At 42.6% G+C, this 27,870-nt stretch overlaps 1 protein-coding gene across 1 annotated transcript in view; it reads right to left on the reverse strand.

Annotated features, from left to right (window-relative positions):
* The window catches only part of GLDC (glycine decarboxylase), a 75,391-nt gene that overhangs the window by 9,574 nt on the left and 37,947 nt on the right, over positions 1-27,870 (reverse strand). Inside the window, exons 15-21 of the mRNA XM_016161845.2 lie at positions 27,288-27,430; positions 14,885-14,960; positions 9,486-9,611; positions 7,865-8,014; positions 6,483-6,595; positions 4,971-5,112; positions 2,418-2,529 (exon numbers count right to left, since the gene is read on the reverse strand). Of these exons, the coding sequence (XP_016017331.2) occupies positions 2,418-2,529; positions 4,971-5,112; positions 6,483-6,595; positions 7,865-8,014; positions 9,486-9,611; positions 14,885-14,960; positions 27,288-27,430 (862 nt within the window). The remainder of the gene's footprint in view (positions 1-2,417; positions 2,530-4,970; positions 5,113-6,482; positions 6,596-7,864; positions 8,015-9,485; positions 9,612-14,884; positions 14,961-27,287; positions 27,431-27,870) is intronic.

Genomic DNA, 27,870 nt, shown 5'->3' on the forward strand with positions numbered 1-27,870 from the left:
CTCGGTGGGGAGGAGACCCAATAATATCGCTTAAATCTCGGCATATCCATACAATAGGTATATCCAGTTTCAAAGAACATTTAATGACATGGGAACATGATCACAATATTAGATAAAGTTAAAAAAACAGGATACAAACTGTGTAATATGATCTCAACTGCCTAAAAGTAAGATGAGAGGGAATACAGTAAAATGTTTCTAGTGGTTGTGTCTGCTTGACGGAACCATGGATCATTCACATTTTCTGCCTCAGACTTTTTATTTTCCAAATTTTCCATTTTGAGCATCTATCCATTACTTCTATACCCACAGCAAACAAATACTTAAGCTGATCCTGAAGGCCAATACAGAAGCAGGATACATTTCACAGTGCAGGAGCTATACTTGAATTAATTAGCAGCTCTTGCAGCTTCTTTAATTCCCACTTCAGAAGCATTTTATTGTGCTGCTTAGAGACATATTGCTCACAACTTTCTTTCCTACTCTCTGGGGAGCTTTCCTATCCAGAGCTGCTGGTTATTTAGTTTTTTCTATTTTCAAACTTCAGAACCACCCTTTTGGATACATATTTATAAGGCAAGACCAGCCTTTAAACGAAAGACCACAGATGTAGACGTACACTCCGCCTGGGCTGGGAAACTAAGAGTAGGAAAAAAGGGGCTTCGTTGCTGGGGCCTGAGGTCTGGGCTGCATGCTGACTGCTGCCCCTCTGCTCCAAGTCCCTCTGTCCCTGCTCTAGGGTTCTGTGCCCACGTGCAATACGTTGCACGTCTATCTGGCTCTTAGCTCCGTCCCCTCCCATCATCTTCAGGGTGACTTTGTTCCTCCGCCTATTATACCCTCTAGTGTAGCTTCACTCTGCAGTCTCCACAGCCGTTTCCCTGCCAGCTTAAAACCATGTTTCCTTATTTAGAAACAAAACAAAACTGCATCCTACTGAAGCAGCTCCCACTCCCTTCACTACCAAACTCCCTTAAACGACGAATGCCTCCCCTTCTTCTCCCCAACCTGAGTCCACTTAGCCCGTTTCCATCTGGCATCAGCCTCACCTTTTTGCCCTAACTGCTTTCGGAGGTGACCCAAGGTTTCCTGACTGTTCGAGGCAAAGGTGCTTTTTAAGAATCCTATCATAAGACCAGCCACGTACTCCTCGGCCTGTCTCTCCCTGCTGGGCAACACAGGAGTAGTTTGTTGGTCACTCGTACAGTGCCAGGCGTGATGCCAGGTGTGGGAGCTTGAAAACTGCAGCAGGCACAGTCCCCACCCTGCAGGAGTTCAAGGTTGACAGAGAAAGCCTCAGGGTGGGAAGGGGCGGGGAGGGGGGGAAGGGGCAAGCCAAGAGGAGGGTCCAGCGGGGAGATAGGGTCAGAACAGAGGCAGGAAGGACAAACAAGGGCTTCTGGGAAGAGGTGCTGTGACCGCTGCTGTGGGGGCTCTAAAGCCACCTCCAGAATGGAGGCCCCCATCACCACGCACCCCTTCTTCCGCATTCCACTTAATATAGCCATCTGCATGAAGGGTTTAGCTCTGGTTGTCAATACTCTTTCCTTGGTCTCTCCATTTCCAAGAGTCTGCTCTCAGAGTCTGTGCCCACAGCCAAATCTGCATGCCCACCTGGCTTCCTTGCCTCCCTTCCAGGGTAACTTTGCTCCTCCATCTATTATTCCCTCTATAACTAGCCTAAGAGGCTTCCCTAAAATTCCCCTCGCACTCAACTCATAAGAAATTAAGTCCCACTGATTCTACTTCTAACAGCATGTTCATCCCCTGCCACTGTCTTAATAATTTTAACATTCTCTTAATCCTGTCCTTCCTCTGCTCGAAAACCTTTCGGGCTCAAGGGTAAAGTCCAGAGCCTTCCGAGATCTTCGCGGCCCCATGCTACCTCTCCAGCCTCATTCTCATCTGCTCCCTCTCATCCTATCTCACCATGCTGCAACCCGGCCATCACTCCTGACACCCAGACATCTCCTTTTTCTATGGCTTCCTCCTATCGTTCTGTTTACTAGGCTTCTGCTACTCTTCCTTCTAGGCTCAACTCAATGGCTCCTCCCTTAAGGCTCTCCCAGCTATCCCATCATGCCTCTGCCCAGTCTGAATTACTCTACTCTTTGGGGGCACTCCCATAGCGCTTTGTGATAATAATGAGCTCGTAGTATTTATGTATATATCTCTTGGCAGTGCGGGCTCCTTGTTGACCTGAGCTGTGTAGACTAAGTTCATCACAGGGCCTTGCAAATACTGATGCCCCTGAATTGTTCAGTAAATTGAAGTTATTTCCAATACCTCTGTGCTTTTCTCTAGTATATGCTAAGAAACACAAGTTTCCCACCCACAACAGAAAACATCTACTAGGTCCAACTTGGTTTAGCCAAGGAAAAAAACCAAGGTGAAGGTAGACTAAAGTTAATACTTGCCTCTTGCACCCCGGAAAAGGACTCTGTAGTGTTTTTCCAATCGCTTGGCCATGTAGTTGGCATTTAATATAGCAATTTCCGTGGCCTGTTTTAGGCCACTGGCTCCCATCATCTGCAACAGAGGGGGAAAGAGCCATCAATCAGGGAACAGGTAAACCAGAGAGACATTGACCAAAGACACCTCCAGAGAAGTCCCTCTACAGAGGAAGTCAGCCCACCATCACTCTATAAATTGCAGATGAGTGGAAAACCCTAACAAGGACATCTGTCAGTCCTCTCTCGGCCTGAAATAAATTTTGGTTTTCTCCTCTGAACAGTCATTTTACATTCTTATGGTAGTAACAAAGCTTATAGCAGAGCAAAACTGACTGCTGACTATTGCGTCATCAACAAAGGAAAAAGAATTGTTTTTAGCTTATACTCATTTGGGGGAATTTTCCTTTAATGTGAATTTGAGATGTCTTGATAATTGCCAAGAATCCCACGGGATCTTGACCAGAAGCCCCTCTGAATCAGTTCTGCGTGGTTCGTCTTCCAACTGTCCACAGTCAAAGTCATTTATGTTTAAAAACTGCCAGACTCAATCATCTCCTTTCCTGGTGATTCATAAGTCCCACGATTATCTGGAGTGAACATCATCACCAGCAGAGAACTTAAAGTCGAGATTGCACCAATTTGTATTGCTGATTTTCCTCCCAGAATACAGCATGTACGTTGGAGATTTGATGTCATGTGCATTAAATATACAGCTAATGTAAAGCGCATTAGACGGCATTAAAGAAAACGACAGTACGGAGAGGACATGCTTGGCCAGGCTGGTCAAAGAAGGGCTCCTAAAATAAGAGTTAGAACTTGAGTGGAAACTTAAAGATTGGTAGAATTTAGACAAAGAAGAAAGGGGAAGGCAGGCACTCCAGATGAGAAGGATCGCAAAAACACAGCTGCAGTGTGGGAGTTACTGTCGCATCCGGGGAACTGTGCCTACCTCTTGAAATCCTCAAACCTTTGCTAGGAACTTGGACCCGGTTCAGCCAGCCACTGGCTCTTGACTTGTGCTTCAGAGTTACGAAGCCGCTGGATGGCTCAAGCCCTACCCAACGTATGCTAAATTTGATTCTCCCTGAGATGGGACCTGGGCATGTGCATTTTGGGAAAATTCCCTAAGAATTCTATGCAGGCTAGTGAGACCCAGTGGTGATGGCAAAGGGAAGCAAGGGGAAAATGTGGGGACCTTAGGGAGAATCTAGCAATCCCTTGAGGAGTGTCCGAGGTGGACTGAGGCAGGGAGAGGGCAGGTAGTTCTAGAGTCCGGGTGATAACTAACAATGGCCTGAAATAAAGAGAGGGCCCAAAGCCAAAGGGGTAGCCTAACTCCTACTTTATTTTATTTTTAAATCAAGGCTCTGTCTGGTGTTCCTGGCATATGGCCAAACTAGCCTTGGGGCATTTATTTTTTTACATATGAGAAATTATCCCTAACCCAAATATGTCTATAACAAATAACTGAGGTTTACAGGACCAAGGGACCAAAAGGAAGCTGGGAATTAGATTCTGTTTGCAAAGAAGTAGACCTTTGTTATTATTGTTTTTGTTGTTACTATTTGCGGAACAACTCGTGTATCATTTTCAAAAACAGGTTTTAGTCTCTGAGAATTGTTGTTTCAACTACCCAGAAAGTTTTCCTTAAGAATCATAAGCGCCACACTATTCAAGAGTAGCAGCCAGCCCTAGAGAGTCATCTGGCATGACATGCATAGCTGAGTTCTGGGGTTTTGTTTTACCAAAACATACCCTTCCTTTAAGGAGGGGAACCAGTTGGAAAAGCTGCTCTAATAGCAGATGAGCGAGAATTCCTATGCAACGCACAGCCCTATCAGCCCAGGAGGCAGGCAGGCCAGTCTGAACGAGAGTTGTAGAAACTCTGGCCGAGCAGGTTTTCTTTTCTTTTCTTTTCTTTTTTTTTTTTTTTTTTTTTTTTTTGGAGAAGCAAAAAGGAAGGAAGCCTGCTTTCTGACAAAGTCTAATTACCCCGGCAGTACAGTTCCACAGGCCATAAAGGACAAAGAACTTTGGGAACCCACAACATAAGCAAATCGCTGCACCCTTTCCTCCAGTCCCAAGAAATATAAAGTGAAGTGAGACGTATTCCTAAAATTTATCCCAGGATCTCAACTGAGTGTAAAAATTAGTATACACACTGTTTTTCACTTGCAAGGGGCCAAACAAATACTACAGGAAATCAAATGATGTGGCCAGAACATCCATATGACTCATAGAACTTACCTCTGTCTGAAAAAATATATCTAGTGTGTTAATTTCTCTGATGTTAAACGCACGATGAGAACCAAAAGGAAATAGCATAATGAAGATGAGATGAAATGACTTTTAGCTGATCTCTGTAGGAAGGTTTCTTGAACCCAAGTCATCAGCAATCTTCACTAACCACATCTCAGATCATGGATTTTTTTCAACTTTATGTTAAGAAGGAAGTCTGCAGTTCCCCCACCCACACATCGATCCCCCGCCCACCTAACACACATTCACGGGCCTCACCTTAATGTAAGCCCATGAAATGGGCAAGATGGAACTGGAGCCCCACGGGGCCGCGCTGACGGTACCCACAGTCCAGGCATCCTCATCTGGCTTTACTGAAATTACGGGATGACTGGGCAGAAAAGGGGCAAGATGCTTCTTCCTGTATTTTTTTAAGTACAAATTCAAAAGTTGTAAAAAGAACAACTCCAACCAAACAGGCAAATCCTGGGCCCTCTCAGGAAGCTCTATTCTTAGTAGAGGAAGTCCGACAGTGGAAGGGACCTGACACCTGCTAAGAGGCAGATGTTCAGGAAGTGTTCCTTCCTTCCTCCTCCCCTGGAAGCATGGCTCACTAGCCATCAGCATCCCAGTGGCTCACCCAAGAACTATGGCGGAAGATTTGACAGAGGCAGGCAGCCGTGGACTAGCATGCAGAGCCATAGGCTGACTAGGATGGGGGGGGGGGGCATCCCAGCCCCGTGTCCCTTCCTTCTCAGTTCCACACCCCACACTCTCCTGAAGCATCTAATGGGTATAAAAGGGTGCCACTGAGAAGTCCATGGGCTACACATCGGAGGCCAGCATGTGACCATCATCCACCCCACCTTCCAAACAACTGAGGCACTGGGACTCCTCCACTTACAATAAATAGTCATAATCAAAAAGAAAAATAGAAAAAAACAAGAGGGATTCTAGCAACCTCGAAGACTGGCCTATTGGGCACATTTTTGGAAGACTGAAGCTCAGGAAATGGCTGCTCAGCATCATTTTCATAAGATTATTCAATTTCACAGCAAAAAAGTTCTCGACAACTACAAAGTATTGCTTTAGTCAGGTGCAATAAGAATTCAGGCTGCAAAAACACTTTACATCCAATTCATTTTTGTGGAGGGTAAGAATGTTTGTGTTCTACTCTCTTAGCAAATTTCAATTACAATACACAGTGTGATGAACTATAGTCACCATGCTTTCTACACATTAGATCCTCAGACTTTATTCATCTCAGAGCTGAAAGTTTCTGCTATTTTACCAACCTCTCCCTATGCGCCCTGCCCCGCAGCTCCTGGCGGCTGCTCTTCTACCATGAGTTCTTTTTGTAGTTGTTGTCATTAGATAATTCACTTTCAATATAACCAGCAGCCGATTTTAAAAAGAAAAGAAAGAAAGAACACCTGCTTGCTAGTCTAAGTTAAAGTCTGAAAGGTGCTTCCAAGTGTTAATATTTCAGTTCTGATTTATAACACTCCAGGAGAGCTGCCCCTCTCTTCATTATTCTGTTAATAAACCTGCCCTGTCTGTGCCTGAATGGGAGCTTAGTGTGGCCAATCGAAACTGTGGTTAATAAACACTAACTATGCTCCTCTTTGGACACCCTAAGAGCACCCCTCTCGCTGCTCCTCCCCCCGCTCCCAGACATACTGCATATGAACGTATCCCCGACACCTGAAAACCTCAATGGGAAGAATAACAAGTTTGGGGATATTGTTTCATTCTCCGAAGCCATTCTGAAACCAGCAGCCCAGAACTCACACTCCGATGGGCCCCATGCCAGGGCCACCTCCTCCATGGGGAATGCAGAAGGTCTTGTGAAGATTTAGGTGTGAGACATCAGACCCAAAGTCTCCAGGACGACAAATTCCCACCTACCACAGAGAGAAAGAGCAAAACGCAAATGTCAAGAGCTTGAAAAGGTGCTCTGGTGAGGCGGCCATGCTGTTTGCTGCAGCCTTCCCCCTCAGAGGAAAGGCGGGCAGAACGGTTCCCAGACATGTCCCCAACACTGGCTGAAGTCTGCAGGCAAAGCCTGGCATTCCATAGGCAGCAAGGCTTGTGGTTTCTGTGGAAACAGCAATCAACCATGTAGCTTAACTTTGATTCTAAAATAGAGATTCGAATACATAGTCCACTTCTAATTATTCACCTCAAGAGGGAGGAGAGGAAGCACCCTAGCACGAGAAGGGATGTACTCTTTGCTTTTGAAACAGGCAACTTCCACCCCAGCAGTCCCACTTCCCCCTGCACGGCTGGCTTTGGGTATCATGCGCTTTAACAAAGGGCTCCTCTGGGCACCCCAGCAGAGCTGGCTGGAGGGCGGCCCAAGAGAATGCTGAGCCCGGGGAGAGAAAGGGAAGCTGACAGTTTTCCTGAGACCATCCTGATGCCAACCACAACACGACAGGCATTCCTGCCACTTTCGGGCTGATTTTGAATGTGGCCAATGATAAAGAAAGTATTTATGTTACTGAAGCAATAGGCAATCCTTAAACTATGCTTACAAAGGGAATCGGACAGAAAGCAAAAAAAAAAAAAAGCAAAAAGAGTCTGAAATAGTAAAACAAACAAAAAACAATGACCAAGAAGTTAAAAAGACCCTGAAAGACATGACGATACTCCTCCGCTCCAATGGCTCCCCACAGCACTTCCTCAGGGGTGCGTATTACACAGAACCCCTACCCCACCCCCAATAAGTAAGCAGGATTGGCCCTTCAGAGACAGAACTATTCAGCTGTTGCACACTGACGAAGCTGAAGCCAGGTTAATGGCTTGTCCAAGGCCACGGGAGACCAGCATTCACAAGTGGCCAGAACTTCGGTCTGAATTCCCTAAGGAGAGAGTCAAGTAGACTTGGTGCCTGTCACATCCCCCGAGGGACAGTACCCTCTGGCAAGCTAAAGACATTCAGCTCATTCTCTGCTTCCTTTCAACTTCTTGCCTCCTCCCCAGCATCTCCTATCACTTCATCTAGGATCTGTAATCTCAGTGAAATTGGGGTACTTTGTTTGAAATTGGCTATAAGGAATGTCAGCCTCTGTTCTGAATTCAGTGTCATGCTTTAAGACAACTGTCAAGAAGTGAGAGAAAAAAAATTTCTCTTAACGGTTTTCTCGGGGAGCCCTTCTCCTGTTGCCCACCTGAGCATTCATATTTGCCCCATCTAGGTAGACCTGGCCTCCATACTGGTGGATCAGGTCACACACGTCACTGATGTTCTCTTCAAACACGCCGTTGGTGGATGGGTATGTGATCATGATTGCTGCCAGGTTCTCCTTGTGTTTATCTACCTGTAGCGTAGAAAAGGGCAGAGGGAGACAAAGGGAGGAACGTTACTTTCTTAGTCAAACCCTTCCCTGTTTTTTATATTAAAGCATTAAGTGAGATGAAGTCTTGGTCTTTTCATGTCTGAAATGGTCTCAAAGTATGATGACAACAATAAAAGATCCACAGCCATTATTCCCTTCATTGGTCATTCCAAAACAATAACTAGATCCCTTCAGGCTAGGTCTCTATTGTCAAGACCAACAAGACTTATTCAGAGATTTTTGGATATTTTGGGTTCTCTCTGAAGCTGTTTTCCTCTGGTTTAAGTCATCTCAGCAATTATTTCGGATCTTTTTTATTCCAGACGTGTCTATCCTCACAGTTAATCTCTCTCTGCTCATTTTGCCATATCTACCCTTTTTTCCTTTCCCCCTCTTTCTGTTAAAATCGGAATTCCCATAAGGAGTCTTCCTGCTCTGATTTTCTAAAATTTCCCTCGTTTTTTCTTTTGACAGAAGGCAAACATATATAAAAAGGCACATTTCCGGTTTTTTGTTTTTTTGTTTTTTTGTTTTTGTTTTTTTGACCAGCAAGTCCAAGTAGGCTTGTGAAGAAATGTAAAAAAAAAAAAAAATTAAGGTCATATCCCATACTGGAGAGACTTAATAATTACTACTGGCCCAGGATATTTGTTGGTAAAAACTTTGTGGGGTAATTGAAGAGTCGAGATGGATGAGAATGATGAGTAGTTGTGTATTTTCCACTTCCCTTGAAAGCAGTTACTTGAAGCTCTCAGACTCCATGCCTAATAACCCTGACAAAATCACATTGCTATTCAACTGATTTCCTTCCCTCTTAAGATGCAGCCTCCAGTCCACCAGTGGAAAGCAGATATGGTTGCTAGGCAACCTCTTCCTGGAGGTTGGGAGGTTGGGAGTGGGGGTCGGTGTTTCAGGAAGGAAGGTGGAAGGAACGCTGCCTGAAATTCAGCAGGTAATGGCTGGGGTGGCCAAGACATTTGCAAAATCTACATTTATGTTTTAGTTTCCAACGCAAAGATTGAGAAAAACTGTGACCACAGTTTGATTATTAATGAGGGAAGGAGGGGTAGGTTGGGCAGGAATAGGCAGATCCTGCAAGGAATACCCTTACTATCGCCATGAATAATTCATTCACTTTCTTACACATGCATGAATTAGAGAATGGGATTTCAATTTAAAGAACCTTCTCCCTGTTGGCGAAGATAGTGGTAAAGCTGACTATGGTCAGCTTTATTCTAGACCAAAAATGTGACTATTGTTTTTTATTGTTTTTATGTGGATAGTTAGGTTTTCTGATTTTACGCCATGTGCCCCGGACCCATTCTGAGGAGGAACTGCAGTCTTTTAATTAGAATGCAAAAGAACGTAACATCGATATAAACCATCCAGTCCCTGATCCCACCACCTCTTCCCAACCCAGACATCTCCCTTCTGTTAAGCATAAGACAAGTACCATGGCCTTGAGGTGAACTATGTCAATATTTCCGTATTTATCCACCTCCACGGGCTGAATCTTCATGCCTGCCATGTGGGCACTTGCAGGATTGGTCCCATGAGCTGATTTCGGGATGAGGCAAACCTTGGGAATAGAATGAAAGGAAGGAAGAAAGGAAGGAGAAGAAAATAATCACCAGGCTATTCATAATGACAATAAAGACCTACAATATGTTTCGAGCAAATACTAAATAGGCACCGCATCCTTTATTAAAATTGCCCACTAGTGGTCGTGGCTCCATAGTGTAGTGGTTAGCACGTCTGCTTTACACACAGAGGGTTCTGGCTTGGCATCCCAGGTGGAGCCGCGGACCACACCCCAGGGGCACCAGGCCCATGGAGTGCCTGCCATGAGCATGTGGGAGAAGCCCCGCCTTTGGAGATCCAGTTCTTAAGGGGTGACCGCAACATCCATAGGTCGGGGTGGAAGTGGGGGTGAGGGTAATTTAAAAGAGGGGAAAAATAAATAAATCGTAAAATAAAATTGACCACTAGTGCCTTAAAATCTGCTACAATTTCATTATTACTATATTGCAAAACAATGTCCAAAAGAGAAGTTTGAATCTCCAAACATCGTTCCCTAAAGACTCTCAGAACATTAGTACTCTCCTCGCCTAACCCAGCACACCAAAAATAAGCCTGGGCTATTCTAACCTCGTCTCAGTTATAATTAGCAGAAAGCATCTTATAAGAACATGAGGTTGAAATTTCGACTCAAATGCCCAAATCACGGCATTAGAACTCTGCTTGGCTCTGAGATCCAGAAGAGACGATAATGGCAGACATAATGCTGAGGCCTCCCAGTGCCAGGACACCAATTACATCATCATTTGTTGGATGTTTATTCTGTGCAGCGAATCCTTAGTTCCCATGATAATCGTAAACTAAGCACAAAAACGGTCAATCCCTGCTCTGTGCGCACAGAACTCGTTCACTGACAACGCTGGCACATATATAGATGAATGTCTAGCACCCACAGGCGCTGTAGGAACTCAGAATAAGGTTTTGCTGCAAGCTGAAGAGATCAAGAGAAAGTATCTCAAGAGATAGAGCTTAAACTGGAGCTTAAAGATGTACTGAATTCTTTATGGAAGATGGACGATGGGTGCAATGTTAGAATTCCCAGATTTAAATCATTTTCATTTCCTCCCCCAAGATCATATGAACACAGGCAAACACACATGCTCTGGTAGATCTGATAATGCCCCACTACAAGAAAGTGCATCAGAGTCTTCCTGACAAAAAACGAGAAGCAATGATCACCCTGAAAATAATCCATCCTTCCATCTTTCCTTTTTTCCTTCCTGCCTGCCTGCCTTCCTCTTCCTCCTCCTCTTCCTCCTCCTCCTCCTCCTCCTCCTTCTTCTTCTTCTCTCCCTCTCTCCTTCTCTCTCTCTCTCTCTCTCTTTCTTTTTTTTTTTTTTATCCCAGAACCAATACTCTAACCCCTTGAAGAGAAAGGAATGGGCATTATAAAATGGGCTTACGAAGGGAAAACTTAGCTTACAGCTATTTCCTCAAAAACAGCAAAGTCGTCTACTTAGTAAAAATACACGTGTACAAAAAGAGAACTGTAAACCATAGGCACACATGAAATTACTTTGTCACTCTTCTGCTGACAGCGAGTATGTGCCTCTTTGGAATGGCTGCTGGTCTCCTGCTGGTCATGCTGTGTTGTTCTCAAATCCTTTTTCTTGTTTTCCCTATTTGCGTGGATTTTTTTTCTTTAATTTCTCAGGCCCAAAGCTAGGGTCACTTGTCCTTTCTCACTAGGTATTTTTATTCTATCAAAGGATCTTTGGATAAAAGCATCCCTTCTGGACAAAATGATTAAGGAAGCAAAAGGTGAATGTTACAAATGGATACAAAATACTTGTTAAAGGCCTAAGTTAAGAATTCGCAGCAGGGAAATTCTGCTGAAACGAAAAACATTCAAGCTCAAAGTGTCTACCATCCCGTGATACACTTAATAATGGGCCCCCAAAGATGTCCACATCCTTATCCCTGGAATCTGTCACCTTATGTGGCAAAAGGGACTTTGCTGGTGTGATTAAGTTAAGGATCTTGAGATGAGGGATTAAGGATCTTAAAATGGGATCTTGAAATCTGGATTATAGATAGGAACCTAAATGCATTCACAAGTGTTCTCATCAGAGGGAGGCAGAGGGAGGTCTGACTATGGGAAGTAGGAGATGTGATGACTGAACAAGAATTTGGAGTGATGGTGGGATGGGGCCATGTGCCAAGGAATGCAGGTGGCCTCCAGAAAGTAGGAAAGAAGGCAAAGAAAGTGATTCTCTCCTGGATCCTTGAGGAAAAAAAACGCAGCCCTGCCAACACCTTGACTTTAGCCAAGTGAAACCAATCTCAGACTTTTGGCCTCCCTCCATTAACTGTGAGAAAATAAATTTATATTATTTTAAGCCACTAAGTTTGTGTTAGTTATAGCAGCTACTGGAAACTAATACACATTCTGATATAAAGAGTAGGAGTGGAAAGAAAAAAAAGTCTCAGTGGTTCTGTCAATGATTCATTTATATGGTACTGTCAGCCTTTTCTGGCTTTTCGTGTAGATTTAGGAAACGTTAGTTATTGTTTTAATGTTACTTTCCCCATACTTTAGAGTTGTGGTGTTATGAGGGACATGGAAAAAACAGTACTCAGATTTGATGCTTTAATTTATCCAAAACTCATCTATTTTGGTGCATTTACACTCAACATAGCTTATTCTCGAAGGATTCAGGAAGAATGTTCCTTTCTAAGAAAAATGCATTTCTTACTGCTGGTAAAAAACGAACAGCCAAAGGCCATTACCTTGTCTCGGGCATTTGGAAAGAAAAAATACATATAGGTTTTGGGGGGTTGATACTTGAGGGCTTTTTTGGTCAGTGCTTTCCTTTTGCATAGGAAACTCAGTCTTCGATCAGCAAATCTGAGTTAATTTTTGATTAGCAAATTGAGTTACTATAAAGTGTGTAAGGCAGTGCCTGACCTATTGTAACTGCTACATAAGAATGTATCCTCTCGAATTAAACTGGTAAATCAAGACCCTGGCAGTTGCATTTTAGGAACCCCTGAAATTTAACCTAAAGGCAAAGTGAAAAATAGCTTCCAAAAACAGCTGGAAACAACAGAACCATCGGGAACCCAGGTGGCTCTGTAGCACACGATTTCCTCACACTTCTTTTCTAAAAAGCGTATATTTTACTGGATTCCATTAGAGTCTATTGTGCAGAAGCAGCTGTCTCAGACTTCTCTGACGTAGAAAAATCCTCTCTGATTATTTGAATAATATGTCATTTTCTTCTTCTCTAACTAAAAAAGTTGGTTTTAATTAAAATCTTTAATCTAGAAAGAATGCCAACGTTTCCAAACTTAAGATTTGCGTATTTCTCCCAGCTCAGTGACTGGGTGGCCTTCACTGCTCCCCTCTACCTCTCCTCCCTAAAATGCAGTGTCCAGCTCCTCTGCATCCTTGAGAATGGAATAGTGTCTCACAAACTTCAGTGACAGTAGTGTGGACAATGGTGCCAGAAGAAACGTCACACACAAGGGGATGGAGGGAGACGCCAGGACTGGAAAACGCAGAAGGAAAAGGAGCCAGAAAGAATCTAAGAGTCACAAGCCCAATCAAAAGGTCTCTCATCCCTTCTCCTTGACCTTTCTGGTTTGGTCCCCAACTCCTTACCATTCATGGATGCTTCTGGGTGTCAGACTGGAGAGCTGGGAAACAATGAGGGGTGGAAAACACCACAGAGTGGATGGAACCTGGGTTAGCTGGCCCTTTGTTATTAGCTCTTTGCTAGTCCACCACGAGCACTACAATGTGGATCTTAGAGGCCTCTTCATAAGGGGGAGGGAAGGTAGCACATGGAGCTGGCCACACAGGATGGAAGGATGCCTACCCAGGATCTCCAGACACCTGGCAGTTAAAGAGCGTGATGATTAGGAGCTGCAAAGGCTACCTCAGTACATGGAGGCCAAGCAGGGACAACAGAAGAGGGAGCTTTTAATGTCAGTCATCTGCTATTCTTTCACTTGAGCTTCAACATTTCCTATATTGCATCGATGACAGTGCTGAGACTCTGTGGTCCAAAAACCAATTATATAGTTCTAAACTAGCCCTCCCTTGGAAAACTGAAGTGAAAAGTAACCAAGTTGGAATGTCAAGGACTGCCCCTGGACTGGCATAGATAGTGCCTTGTATGTGGCCAGTAATCAACAGTTTCTTAAGTTAGCGAATGTCCTGTTTTTCAAAGGTCTTTGAAAATCAATTGTTTTCCCCAACCAGGACAAAGGCCTGGGAAAACACATGGGTAGGAAATCAGGATGAGTAAACAAGGGAATGAAAGAGAAAATGACTCTCCTCCACCTTTTTTTTGAAAGGTAAGTGAAACAGTTTTTAGATTCTCCCATTGCAAAATCCAGGTGACTAGCCATGAACAGTCCCAGTTTTAATAAAAACGGGAATGGACTAAGATTGGGCCACCACTTATTGCACCCCACTCACTCGGGCAGCCGGAACCACCCAGCACCCTCTTCTCTAACTCCCCGAAGGTGGGCAGACACCGTTGTCCTGCTCCTGACTCCCACCAACTGCTCTCTCTAAGAATCCCACCTCCAAGCTCAGGGAAGTTCTAGCTTAGTGCTGGTCATCACCAAAATGAAGGCCCCAGGAACACAGACACCTTCAGCCACAATTTGAGGTCTGTGTCAGATCAAATGCTAAGGGCTCTGTCTCTGGGGATCTGTGGGGTCCTGTCAAACCCATTAGCACCTGTTGGTCCCCACAATGGCCCCCAAGAGCAGTTTGGACCTCAGAGACTAACACTCTCATACGTGAAGCAAACAATCAAGCAGAACCATGAACTCAACTCCACATCCTCTTTTGTTGCTTAGAGCTGATAGACATTTAACAGGGCGAAAATATTTTTTGAGCATACATATGACAAGAACTGTGCTTAGGTACAGTAGGAGTTACAGAAGAATTGAGGTTCAGTCTCTGCCCTTTGCCCAGGCCTAGAGCCAGGGCCGAGCCAAGGAAAGGAGGCTTGGAACGGCAATATTCCTGCCCCGCTTCCCCGCTCTGGTCCCCTGGGAGAGCAGCTCCACAGCCAACTGGCTGAATTTTACAGATGGGTTAGAGCAAAAGCCTTTTATCTCCAAATGTTTTCCCAGTGAAGTGTCTTAGAGGCAATGATCATAATGGCCAGTTCACAGAAATTTGTTTCTTGATTATATGTTCCAGCAGCTGCTTTCAAGAAGGCTTGGAGAAAGCGTCCCACAAAATGAAAGGGACACTGGGAGCTGGACCCGCTGCCACACAGTGCTGAGCAAGCACCACCTGTCCGTACTCACCGTTCTGTGTCCCTCTCCTCTCCCTTCTAAGTAAGCTCGGATAGTGGCCAGCCCTGCGTATTCCCCCTGGGCTCCACTGAAAAGACAAAAAGAGAAGGATCAGGGTTCTGGGCCTTTTCACTTTTGTTTACTCATTCTATATTCATCAGGCATGGGCCACGTGTTCACCAACCTGTGACACAAAGGCACTCCTGGGACACCATGGGAAGCTCACCTGGGATCTTTGCATGAGCCTAACTGGCCTGAACAGCACCTGGTCTGTGCACTAAAGCTCACCCGCTCCTGCTCAGAGACTGGCTGCTCCACCCTTGCTCAGGAACATGAACCTAAAACATCTTTTTTATGATGAAAAATTTCAAAATCACACAAATATAGAGAGAAGAATATAAGGAACCACCACGTACCGACCACTCATATCATTTCACCAATTCAAACTCCAATATGTATCTTTCGAAGAATTATTTTTTAAAATGCAACTACAATTTCTACACCTAAAATCATGAACGATGATTTCTTAATATCACCAAATATTTAGTCAATGATCAGACAGCCCCAAAGGAACTATGTACTATGAATACGGCACCATTCCCGTCAGTCTCAGGGTCCGCTTTCCCAGGCTCCACGTGCACAGGGCTGCTCGCGGCTGGCCATGCCCACCAAAACAGTCCTTAAGGCACCACTTTTAGAGCTCGCTTAATGATTAACATTCCAGTGAGCAATGCTGAGTCAATCATAAACTGTTGCTTAATGATCTCAGTACTCTCTTCAGGAAGGAAAGGGAAGTGAGCAAGAGGTTTTTTAATCCCATCCAAAATACATATTTCCTCCATTTTACAAAATGACACCATCTTTTGCCTCTGTGGAAGACCCAGTGGTTTTGGCATTCGTCCCTTCTGATCACCCGGTAATACTGAGATCATACTCTAAATTAAGGCTTAGAAATAAATTAGATAAACTTTCTTTTATTTCTTAACTAAAAGCTAAAATTTTGGGCATTGGAATTTTTTTTTTTTTTTTTTTTTGGAGAGAGAGAACACTGGAATGGAACCAGATGGATTTAAAATGTTTGCAAATTAGTGTAGGGGCATGGATGGTTTGGTGTCAGGAGATGGCAGAATTTGGAGAACAGGGAAACATTTGGGGTTGAATGGCTTTGAGACTGGCTGGAGAAAAGAAAAAAATAAAAGCAATGATTTCCACAGCGTAAGCATACCACAGAGCAATAGGAGAGGCTAGATGAGCTAAGAAATAATAATATTAATAACAGTAAATATAAATTGCTCTATTACTTAAGCACTTCCTTTTTACCGGGCACTCTGCAAGGAGTAAGCAGGTAAATGGTGGCCACTGTTGTTGCCACCAAGCATTTTGCATCATCCCATTGAATCCTCCCAACATCCCCATAAGGTAGGTACCATCACCCACGTTTTGACATGAAGAAACTGAAATCAGAATGTCATATGCATGACCAACCAACAGTGACAGAAAACGACTTCAGTGGAAGTCGGCCTGTCTCAAGGAGCCTCATGCTTCTCTTGTGAGCCATGCAGCTTCTCTGAGCATGCTATCCTTCTCAAAGAGAGTTGTGGGAAAAAAACCTGGGTTTCCCTTCACAGAACCCTTGTTTGACTGATGGAACTAGGAGGTTTAGCAACACATTAAAAAAGGCTTGACCTCATAAGGCCTGGGGCACGCAGTTCTTTGTCATTCATTTGGTAAGCTTTGCCTCTCTCTGCTGTCTTCCAGGGAGAGAGGCAAACACTGGTGTTCTTTTTCCTGGCTTCTGACAAACAAGTTCTAGCTCATTTGCTGTTTCTTATTTTGAGAACAGAAAAATGAATATGTCACACTTCAGCAAACCACTCACACCACTAGTTACTTAGGCTCTCTATGCTTCTCTGTTCTCATCTCTGAAAAGGAAGTAATAACTGCACCAGTCTCGAATGGCAGATGTGATGAGTGATGAGATGATCCACGGTAAGATGCTTATCACAGTGCCTGGCACAAGGTAAACACTCATTAAGTACTGGCACTTTCCTCACTATTATCACTATCATTGTCATCATCATCATCATCATCATCATCATCATCATCCTCAGCAATGCAGCAACCCTGACCGCTCTGCAACTCAGGCACTATGTATGGATGGGTCACGGAAGCATTTGAATGAGCACTTCTAAAACCCTCAAGCTGGACTGCCCTCTTTCCCCTCCCAAGAGCCGAATTCTACCCATTCTTCAACTAGTCCCAACTCAGGTTCCACTTCTTCCCCTAAGCCTTCCCGAAAGCCACAAATCCGGCTCCTCATGGAGGTCTACAAATCTCCATATGATCTGTGGCTTCTACCCACCTCTACACACATCCTCTGCCATTCCTCTCTTTGCCGCTACCCTCCAGCCACCCAGGCCTTCTCTTTTCCCTGAAACATACAACCAGTTTCTGCCTTGGGGCTTTTGCACTAGATGGTCCTTCTGCATGCAAAACTACTCCGGCTTCTTATTCAATATTTAGGCCTCAGCTCAAATGGCACCTCCTCAGAGAGCCTTCCCTGAAGGCAGAAATCTTACATGTCTTGACCAACACTGTATTCTCTATGCCAAGAACATCGACATACAGGATGTTCAATAAATATTTATAAATATCGAATGAATGAATGAATGATTCTTTACCTCCTCTAAACTTTCATAGTAATTTACTCATTCTTCTAATAATATCATCCTACACATGTACTGTACATTGGAAATTATTATGGATCTCACATTTACTTTGTGTGCTTGTCTTATCTCAATTGGAGTATAAGCTCTGAGAGGAGGATCTGGGTCTTAGAGTTCTATATATTGCCTCGCAGAGAATATACAGAACAGTATCCTGCATGGAGTAGCTCTGCAATAAATATTTAGTAAATTTGTTCAAAATCGAGTTCCCTTCTCCAGCCCAGGGAGTCAACAATTAGTGTTGTCCTTGTCCTTCCCCCCAGGGAAAGGGGTCTCAACAAATGGATTTTGTATTTTCATGACTTCTAGTCATCTTGTTTTGTTAGAAGACCAATCAAGGTGTTTAGATTTGGAATAAAAAGACTAGCTCTATGAGCCAGTAATCCAAGAGAAAGAAAATAAGCTAAAGACTTGATCAGAAATGTTGTATGGTTTTTTGTTTTTTGTTTTTGTTTTTCTTGTTTGTTTTTTGCCCGAGACACTCCTAAAATCAGCCACCTTTCAACTCAAAAAGTGCAAAAGATAAGTTCTAAATGTCACACACCATTTACTACTGGGGAACCATTAAATTAAGGGGAAATATTAGTGCCACCTGTTGGTGGAAAAGTATTAAGAAAAACACGTGTTGCTCTGCATAACCCAGATTATTACTCCATGTATAAGGGCAGCTAGGATAGTGAATTTCTGACAGCTATTTATTCTATCTGAAAGGGTTAAGTTCTTAGATCTTTGGAACAAATTTTTATTGAGCCATCACATGAGATCAATCCCAAGGGACACTGGACCCTTCTGCTAGATTTTAGAACTATGATTTTAGGCATAGGTGATATGTCTATCTATAATAAAGAAGGAACGTGGCCTGCTCTTATAGATGATTTTGCAGAATATGCATGGCCAGCAGTCACAGGCAGAAAGTACAGCGCTTCTTAAGCATAAAACTTCAGATGGATTAAGTTACAAATGAATTGTATCCCGTAAAGGCATTTTGGTCAGTTACTGTGTACATTTGTCACTGATGTACACACTGCAGGGTCATCCTGACCAGTCATGAAACAACCTCCTTATTCTGCCTAAAGAATATGGTAGCTGACTTTATAGACACCATAAAATTTTCTCAGAAGTTGGCTGCATTAGAATAGTTGCATATAGATTATTATTATTGCTGTTTTTAAAAGAAAGATGTCCGTGTGTTTTTTTAATAGTTTTGAAAAAGTATCAGAACCTATTTGGCCAAGCTGCAGAATATACTACAATTCATGATTTAAGGTGAATCGCAGCTGTCATCAAAACTACTGCTGGATTTTATTTTAATTGTACCGAAGAAAGAATATTTGTGTTCTCAAGTACAATGTTGTATTTATACAAGTCAAAAGGTGCTAAAATTTATCCTCAGAGAAAATGATCATGTTACTGATCTTAAACATTTTAAAATTTTGGTGCAGTAATTTAAGACTTATACAGTTTTAAAAATTATTATTAACTATTCAGGTTTAACAGATCTATTCTTGTTTCAATTTTCTCTAGACAGTCTTCTAAAAATGATTTCATAGTTTTTAACACATCATTATGGTATACACACTGATGGCCACATTTAATGTGTGATTTCAGAGAAGTTTTAAGCTGTTTACAAGTTAATGGCCTATTTATTTCTAACAATATTCGAACTTCCAGAGAAGGTTTTTATAGTATGCCTTTCAAAAATTTTAACTACATTTAAAAAGATATGGCTTTTCAACAAACAGTGCTAGAGAAATTAGACATCTATGTCAGCCTAAGTCTCACACCTCATACAAAAATTATTTCAAAATAGATCATAGATTTAAATATAATGTATAAAACTATTAGGAATAAACAGAAGAACATCTTTGGAACCTAGGGCTAGGCAGAGTCCTTACAATTGAAATCAAAAGCACAATTCATAAATGGAAAAAATTGATCAATAGCACTTCATCAAAATTAAAATCTTTTGCTCTGCAAAAAAACTTTGTTTAAAGCTACAGACTGGAAGAAAATATCTGTGAACTATATGTCCAACAAACAGTAAAGAACAAAGACAACGCAATTAGAAAATGGTGCCATGACCATCAAACGTGAATATGCTTAAAAATATAAAGGAAGGATTACACTAGAATGTTGGGAGATTTGCTGGGTTTTCACTGTTGCTGTTTTTATGGGTGTGCATGTGGCAATGCAGAGCCTTTCATTCCCTTACTGTTTGGGGAAATTTCCCTTTTTCGGTGAACCTGGAGGAAAGGCTGGAAGCAAAAAGGGACCAAATACTACCAATCACTACCCATTAACAAGGTGCTGGACACGCGACCCAGTCACAGCCCATAGGATACACCAGCCTGCGTCTTTATGAGTTTAGAGGAAGTCACCCAAGGAATGGGCAGTCACAGGTTTCCACAGTGGTGGTGGGGACTCTTCCCCTGCAGTGGCCCTGATTTGTTTTCTGCTGCCAGCCTCTCTTGAGTCTTGCTCGTTTGTGAAGCCCCAATACCTGCTTTTCCATCAGTTCTGTGAAGCACCCAATATCTTCCCTATAAACTGCCTTTCAGCTTAAGTTAGCCCTAGCCATTTTCTGTTGTTTGTAATCAGAAACCCTTATGTGGAGGTATTATAAGATCTCTCCTACAACACGGCATCTTAAAGTCAATCATTCCTAGGCAGGTCTAACAAAGAGATGGTTGCTGTGGCCATCTGGAGTTTCTCCTGCTCTAATACCAAAGCCTTCCTTGATTTACCATCCCTTTTCAAGCAGTTTGACCCTGAGCAAATCACTGTTCTGGATCTCAGTTGCTTCATCTGTCACATGGGGATATGCCTGCCACCTACTTCACAGGTGAATTTAAATATTTTATTATGAAAGTAATATAGTCATGTGATTTAAAAATTTGTATCAGTGCAGAAAAGTATGAAGATTAAGGCAAAAAAAGAGCAACCGCTCCCATTCTTCCCATTCTCAATCCCCTCATCTAAGCTGTTTTACTTTAAAAATACCACCATCAAGTGGTCAGGAACAAAAATGACCCGAGTGAAAGAACTAAAAAACGGACATTATAGTAAAACTGATAGAAATAAAATGATCAAAACAGCCACTATGTTGAAATGACCCGCTTCAGTTCGTGACAACTTTATACCACTCCCAAGAAAATAAGGTAAAGATTGGTGCCCAGCTGATATCTCACAGGCCAGATAAACAGTGACTGATGATTTTCCAGTACACAAACCCTGAAAGCAAAGGATTTTAATCAAACTGTTGTCTGCCTTAAGCACACGAAACACTACCTGGGTCTCTACTTCTATGAGCTTAAAATAAAAATCCCTCAACATGCCATCCTGGAATGTTTTTACCAATCTGTATCGAATCTGACATAAGCTAAATTCTGTACTTATAACCTTTGAATTCTGGTCAAGAAACATCCTGACAACTGCTCTAACCTTTCTGGTATCTGAAGATTACCTTTCAAAGAGATGGTTCTCAAACTGGAGATCCCCAAACAATGGCATTAGCACCACCTGGGATTTTGTTAGAAATGCAAATTCTTGGCTCCCACCTCAGGCATCAGAAACTACTGGGGATGCAGCCAAGCGTGTGAGAACCGCAGCTCTAGAGCCCTACACACAGCAAACATCAAATTATACTTTTGAGAGTTAAGGAAATGGGAGAGGAAAAGCCCTTCTGTCCATTGCCTTATATTTTACCCCAGAAGGGCTCTTCCCCCTTCATCCTTCTTTCTCTTCTTCTTGGCATTCTGAGTGTTCCTTTGGGAAATCAGTCCCTGATCAGAGAGGTCCCTGATATCTGGCCTCCCAGAGCTCACTGGAGAGGAGGATTCTGAAGCTGCACTTGGCAAGTGTGTCAGAGTGATCAATGACATCAACCATGAGATCAGGAGGAGACAGAGATGGCAGTTAACAGGTTTTTTGTTTGTTTGTTTGTTTTGATGCTCTGTTGTAAACTATGCATAGGAATGGTGGTGGCTTCAAAAACTAGTTTCAAAGTTCATTCTGCTGTTAGACATTAGTCATCTAACTAAACCTCCCTCTTTGTTGTTCCTCCAGGTCAACACACTCTCCAACCCAATGATGCATATGAGAAACACCTGAGAAGCTGTGCTACCTGGGCTCCATCCCCAAGGAGATTCTGATGTAACTAGTTTGTGGGGTGGGAAGGGCATCCATATTTTTCAAGGCTCCCCACATAATTCTAATACGCAGCCTCAACTGAGAACCCCTGCAACCCCAGTAGCTCTCACAGTGTGGTAACCAAAACAGCACATCAGCCTCACCTGGAAGTTTGTAAGAAATGCATATTATCAGGCCCTAACCCAGGTGGAGGGGTTTAAGTCACATAACAAGCCCTTCTCCCCGGGTGATTCTCAGGCACAATAAAGTTTGAGGGCCATTGATCATACCTTCCTTTAAAAACCTTCCTGGGAGAAGATTGTGGGAAAGCAACCGCCAGGTCTATCAACATTCAAGATTATAGTCGTTTTTGAAAGATAAAAACAACTTCTTCATCCTTATAAGCCAAGCGAGCCAATAATGATTTCAGTTTGTCTTTCACTTTAGATTTCCTTGGAAGGTGTTAATTATCATTTCCGTCACCCTAAACATTACATTATATGTAAGTCTAACCAAGCGATTCCTAGAGTGTGTGAGCTGCGGAATGAATTCAAGAGTGTCACAGTGTTGTGGGAACGAGCTGAAGCTACCATGCTGGGCACAGCAGGAAATGGAAAGGTAATTAAATATTGTTTAACTATGTTCTCCACAGAGCTGGAAATACTCTCCGGGTTAGTGAATTAAGTAAATAAATAGGAAAGAAAAATAGGGACAAGCTTTTGACCCTTTTGTTGCAAGTCCTTTAAACACCTTTGGGATCTAACTATCCCAGAAAATAGAAACACCATGTTAAGGTTTGGCAACATTAACCAACGTTTTCATGACACAATCTGTGGTTATCATCCATATTTATCGGCCATTCCTCAATTAAATCTCAGTCAAATCAATAACATAGCACAGCGGACCCCAACTTTGTTGGCATCAGGGACCAGCGCTCCTATGAGAATCTAATGCCTCGTGATCTGAGGTGGAGCTGAGGTAGTGATGCTACTAGCACTGCAGAGCGGCTGCAAATACAGATGAAGCTTTGCTCGCTTGCCCGCCGCTCACCTCCTGCTGTGTGGCCTGGTTCCTAACAGGCCACAGACCAATACAAGTACTCAGCCTGGGGGTTAGGGAACCCTGACGAAGCATTCCCTTGCTGTAAAAGGGAGACACCTACATCGTGCCTAGGGAAGAAGCCACATAACAGCTTTAGAGACCTCTGTGTATTCTGGGCTTTAACCTTTTCTTTAAGCTGCTGAATTCCCTCTTGGAAAAAAAAAAAAAAATCCCCTGAAAAGAAAGGCACTGCCTGTGGCAGCCTATATCTAGGCGGGGACTATTAGAGAAAAAATAACGCTTTCTGCTGAGCATAACATAGAACCACACTGGATCAGAAGACAGTAGTACAGAAGGGCCCAGCAGCAAGAGGCAGGGCCATTAGGGCCACATGCAGAAACAGTCAGGTTCCTGCCTGAAAGCTGCACTTCTCCTAGTTAGGCATTTTGGAACTGGAGAGTTGCGTGCTGGATATTACTCTGTTCTAAGGAACTCCTTGGCTCCTTTGCTGCTTGTTGTGAGCCCTCCTCACTTCCCTTCAGAGTACTGCATTGCTGCTAAGGAAGACTGAGGTGGTACGCCTCCAGCCCCAGGGCAAACTTCAAAACCGTTGTTATCATGCCACCAGCTGATGGAGAAATCCTCTAAGATCAGGAAAACCAGGGTAGGAAAGAATCTGTAAAGCATCTTACCATGCATTTAATTGTTGCCTAATGTACCTATTCTTCACAATAAAAACATGTATTTAAATATTTTTAGCAATCTAAAAAAGCATAAGGACAAAGAATAAAATCACCTGAAATTCTACTACCTAGAGATAACTATTTGTGTCCATCTTTTCATGTACCTCCTTCCATTAATAGCTCTGCATAGATATGTAAAATAGTATGGCAGTTTCTCAAAAATTAAACAGAGAATAACCATATATCCAAATTCCGTCTCTGTATATATAGCCAAAAGAATTGAAAGCAGAGGCTCAAAAAGATATTTGTCCACCAGAGTTCACAGCAGCATCATTCACAATAGCCAAAAGGTTAAAATGTCCATCAGTGGATGAATGGTTAAACAAATTGTAGTATATACATACAATGGCATATTATTCAGCCTTAAAAAGGAAGGAAGTACTGGCACATGCTACGACATGGATGAATTTTGAAGACATCATGCTATGTGAAATAAGCGAGACACAAAAGGGCAAGTATTGTATAATTCCACTTATATGCCATACCTAGGGTAATCAAATTAATAGAGGCAGAAAGAATCGTTGTTGCCAGGAGCTGAGGTAAAGGTGAAATGAGCAGGTACTATTTAATGAATGAACATAGAGCTTTGATTTAGGAAGAGAGAGTTACAGGCAAGAATGGTTATGAATATACTTAACACCGTTGAACTGTACATTTAAAAATGGTTAAAATAGTAAATTTTATGTTATGTATACTTTACTACAAAAAAAAATATTAGAGCCAAAAAAATTACTAATGCTACTTCCTAAAAGTTATGCCATTTTTATCTTTTAAATTTCATAAATAACAAAAAGGAAAGGAACTGTATTTAGTCTAAAAACTTTTTGATGACTAGACTCTAGAACTCTAGATACACTGACCAACTCTAATTATTAAGGTAATGAAAACAACGAGGAAATGGTCCTTTCGTGATAATTGTGACTGTGCGCCCTCTATTTTATGAGTATAACTCAGTGGCTGACACGGCACACTAAATTCTTCCTCTGTGCAGACTGGTCAAGAAAATTTGTGTCTCTTTCTTCAATAAATATGAAGCCTTAGATATGCGTGGACACTAGCTGGCAGTAAATCACGACGAATAAACAACCAAGTAGTTAGCCCTGTGGTGGACAAATTATAAGACTTGGAATATAGAATAATTCTAAGACTTGGAATTTCTAACGCACTTGTGGAGAGAAGATTAGCAAAAATAAACCAAGAGAGTTGTAACAAGCTAAAAATAAAATCACTCACATACAGAATATGTGGCTCATCCCCTCCTCTTTTCTCCAAAGCATGACATCAAATCACTTTACTCACTGGAAGCATGGCCCCTGTATTTCCCTCAAAGAATAAGACATTGCTTCAGCAATGTCACAGCTGTCACAGCAGCCTCTGCTCAGGACCAGAAATATCACTCATCTAAGCCTCAATTTTATGCATAGTCTGTCACTCTCAGGTAGGCTCTTCGAAGTGGGTGTTCTATCTGGGAATCTCTGAAGCTGGAGAAGCCATCACTTGCAGGAACTACAACCTGACAGAGAGCTCTTTCCTTCCTGCAAGTCTGAGATGGGGTACTGAATCTCTCTGTCAATCATATGAATGTGGAGAGTAGAACAAAGGAAGGAACATCAGGTATACTACAGAAAACAACAGAGAAACTTCTGAGATAGTGGTTCTTAGCCTCGCCTGCAGGTTGGAATCAGGTGGTGGGCTTTAAAGAAATACTCACGCCTGATTCCCTTCCCTCATTTCTGTCTTTCCCCATTGAGATGATTTAATCTGGATTGCGATCTGGACACCAGAATTTTTATAAATTCGCTGTGAGTCTAATATACAGCCAGGGTTGGGAATTGCTGCTATAAGGGAAGGCAAGCGTCCTCATCCTTAGGTCAGCCTTCTGGGGACTCTGGCTGGGAGCTCAATTTACTGAGAGAGCTAATGACTCAGTCATGAAAAATTGCTCTCCCATATGACACTGAAGATGTGATCATATTCCATCACTAGAGGGCGAAGTTTCCTTATTTTCGACTAATAAAGTAGTATTGCCTCTCGTTAATTCAATCAGGTTCCTTCTATACTTAAAAAAAAGTTGGGTGATTACATTTTAATAAAAGTATACTAAAGCCTAACTTTTGTGGATGTCAGTTCATCCCTATTTATGAAATGAAGGTTTCAGAGGCTATTATTAAAAGAGCTCTATATCCTTTCATTTGCCACATACCCTCTTCTTAAAGGGTTTATGTTTTATATCATATTGTTTTTACAAAATGCATAGCTTTGCTGTGTAGCCTATGTTACCAAACATGAGGTAGGGCTCAATTATATCTGATTAAGGTCTGATTACTTTCTGTTTCAGAAAGTGAAACAATAAAGTCTCAGTTTTAAAATCATTTGATTTTTGTATCTTGAAATTAAAATTACGCATTTCTAACAAGCTCCTAGGTGATGCCAATGCTGAGGCTGCCAGTGGAGAATTACACTTTTGAGTAGTGCAAGGTAGAGAACCTGGGGGCCAATACCAACTCCTCTTCTGAAGATATCCTAATGCAGGAGTCCCCAAGTCCCGGGCTGCCGACCGGTAGGGTCCTTGGCTTGTTAAGAACCCAGCCGCACAGCAGGAGGTGAGCAGCAGGCCTGTGAGTGAAGCTTCACCTATATTTGCAGCCGCTCCCCAGCGCTAGCATCGCCACCTCAGCTCCACCTCAGATCATCAGGCCTTAGATTCTCATAGGAGCACCGGTTCCTGGTGCCACAATGGTTGAGGACCGCTGGCCTAAGGTGTTAACTCACACACTGATAACATGTCTGTCTGTCTGTCTATCTATTTCCATAAAGACAGAAAGGTCACAAACACAATGGATTTCAAATTGGCTGTATATCAGAGTCACTTGGCTGCTTCTGAAAAATATCCTTACTCTCAACCTCTAAATATTCAGTAGGTCTGGAGTGGAACTCAAGCATCCAGAAGATGTGCCAAAGCACTCAGCTTTTGAAATCTGCTGTCCTTCAAAGTTTTTACTTTACAAAGAGACCCAAGGCCAGAAGACAGAAAGGGAACTTTCGAAGTCAAAAGATCACAAACCCAATTTGAAATCCATTGGGTTTGTGATCTTTCTGTCTTTATGGAAATAGATAGACAGACAGACAGACAGATAGACATGTTATCAGTGTGCAAGTTAACACCTTAGGCCAGTGGTGACAGAACAAACCAGGATCCAGGTTCATTGCTACTTGTTAGGAGTTAACATGCGTGCTTGGTTTTAATTCTTATGCTGTGTCATTGATGAGTTTAGTAACTAGTTTCCAAAGATGGCCCACAATAAAACTTAATATTCACACCTGTGTGTTGCCCCCTCCCATATTCAGCCTGGGCTGGCCCTGTAACTTGCTTTAACAGGCAGAATGTTCTGGAAGTGAGACTCTGTAACTTCAGATGCGGGCCTTAAGAGTTTTGCAGCTTCCACATCCTTTCATCTTGGAAAATTCCACTTTGGACCAGACATCATTCCGTTAGGAAGTTCAAGCAGCAATATGGAAAGGTCCACATGGAGAGATGAACCAAGGACCAGGTCAACATTCTCAACTGAGGCCACAACCAATAGCTCATCGCTAACTTCCCAGCTTCATGCATGAAGCCACTTTGGACCTTCTAGTACTTCACCCCTGTGGAGTGTAACTGTCCACTCAACTCTCAGAATAATACAAAACAATTATTGTTTCACGCTCCTAAGTTTTGGGGTGAGTATTATACCTCGAGAGATAACTGAAACAAAGCAGGAGAGGACACCCCCTTACCTGTTAGGCTGTAAACAGATCTGGTCATAGCCCGTGAGCTCACACAAATCCTTCTCCAGCTCTCGGAAAAGCTGCTGGTACCCTTGAGCTTGGTCCAGTGGCACAAAGGGGTGGATATTTGCAAATTCACTCCATGTGATTGGCTGGAGCAAGAAGGGAAAACATATGTATATGTACATATTGTAATAGCAGTAACAATACTAACTTTAATGATGATGATGATGATGATAGCAACAGATAATGCAAAGAATGTGTACTATGCACCAGGCACTGTTCTCAGCACTTTAAGAATATTAATTCACCACGATCTTACAAGGTAAGTACTATTAGTCTTTATTTTACAAGCAGGTCACAGAGTTCCAGAAAGGGAACTTATACAAAAGTATAATCTTTTTCTATCTTTTTAGAAACAAAAAGTCCCCAAAATAAATTTACATCCATGAAACCCGATGAATTGTTTCAAGCATAGTTTATTCATAGTCTGACATAGCACATATATTATTCTCTTCATTAAGCTGAACAAAACACCGGAAAAGCAAATGGGAGAAATCTTCCTATTATTATATCAAATGATTTCCCTTGC

This window comes from Rousettus aegyptiacus, unplaced genomic scaffold (genome assembly GCF_014176215.1).
Source record: "Rousettus aegyptiacus isolate mRouAeg1 unplaced genomic scaffold, mRouAeg1.p scaffold_m13_p_3, whole genome shotgun sequence".
Lineage (NCBI taxonomy): Eukaryota > Metazoa > Chordata > Mammalia > Chiroptera > Pteropodidae > Rousettus > Rousettus aegyptiacus.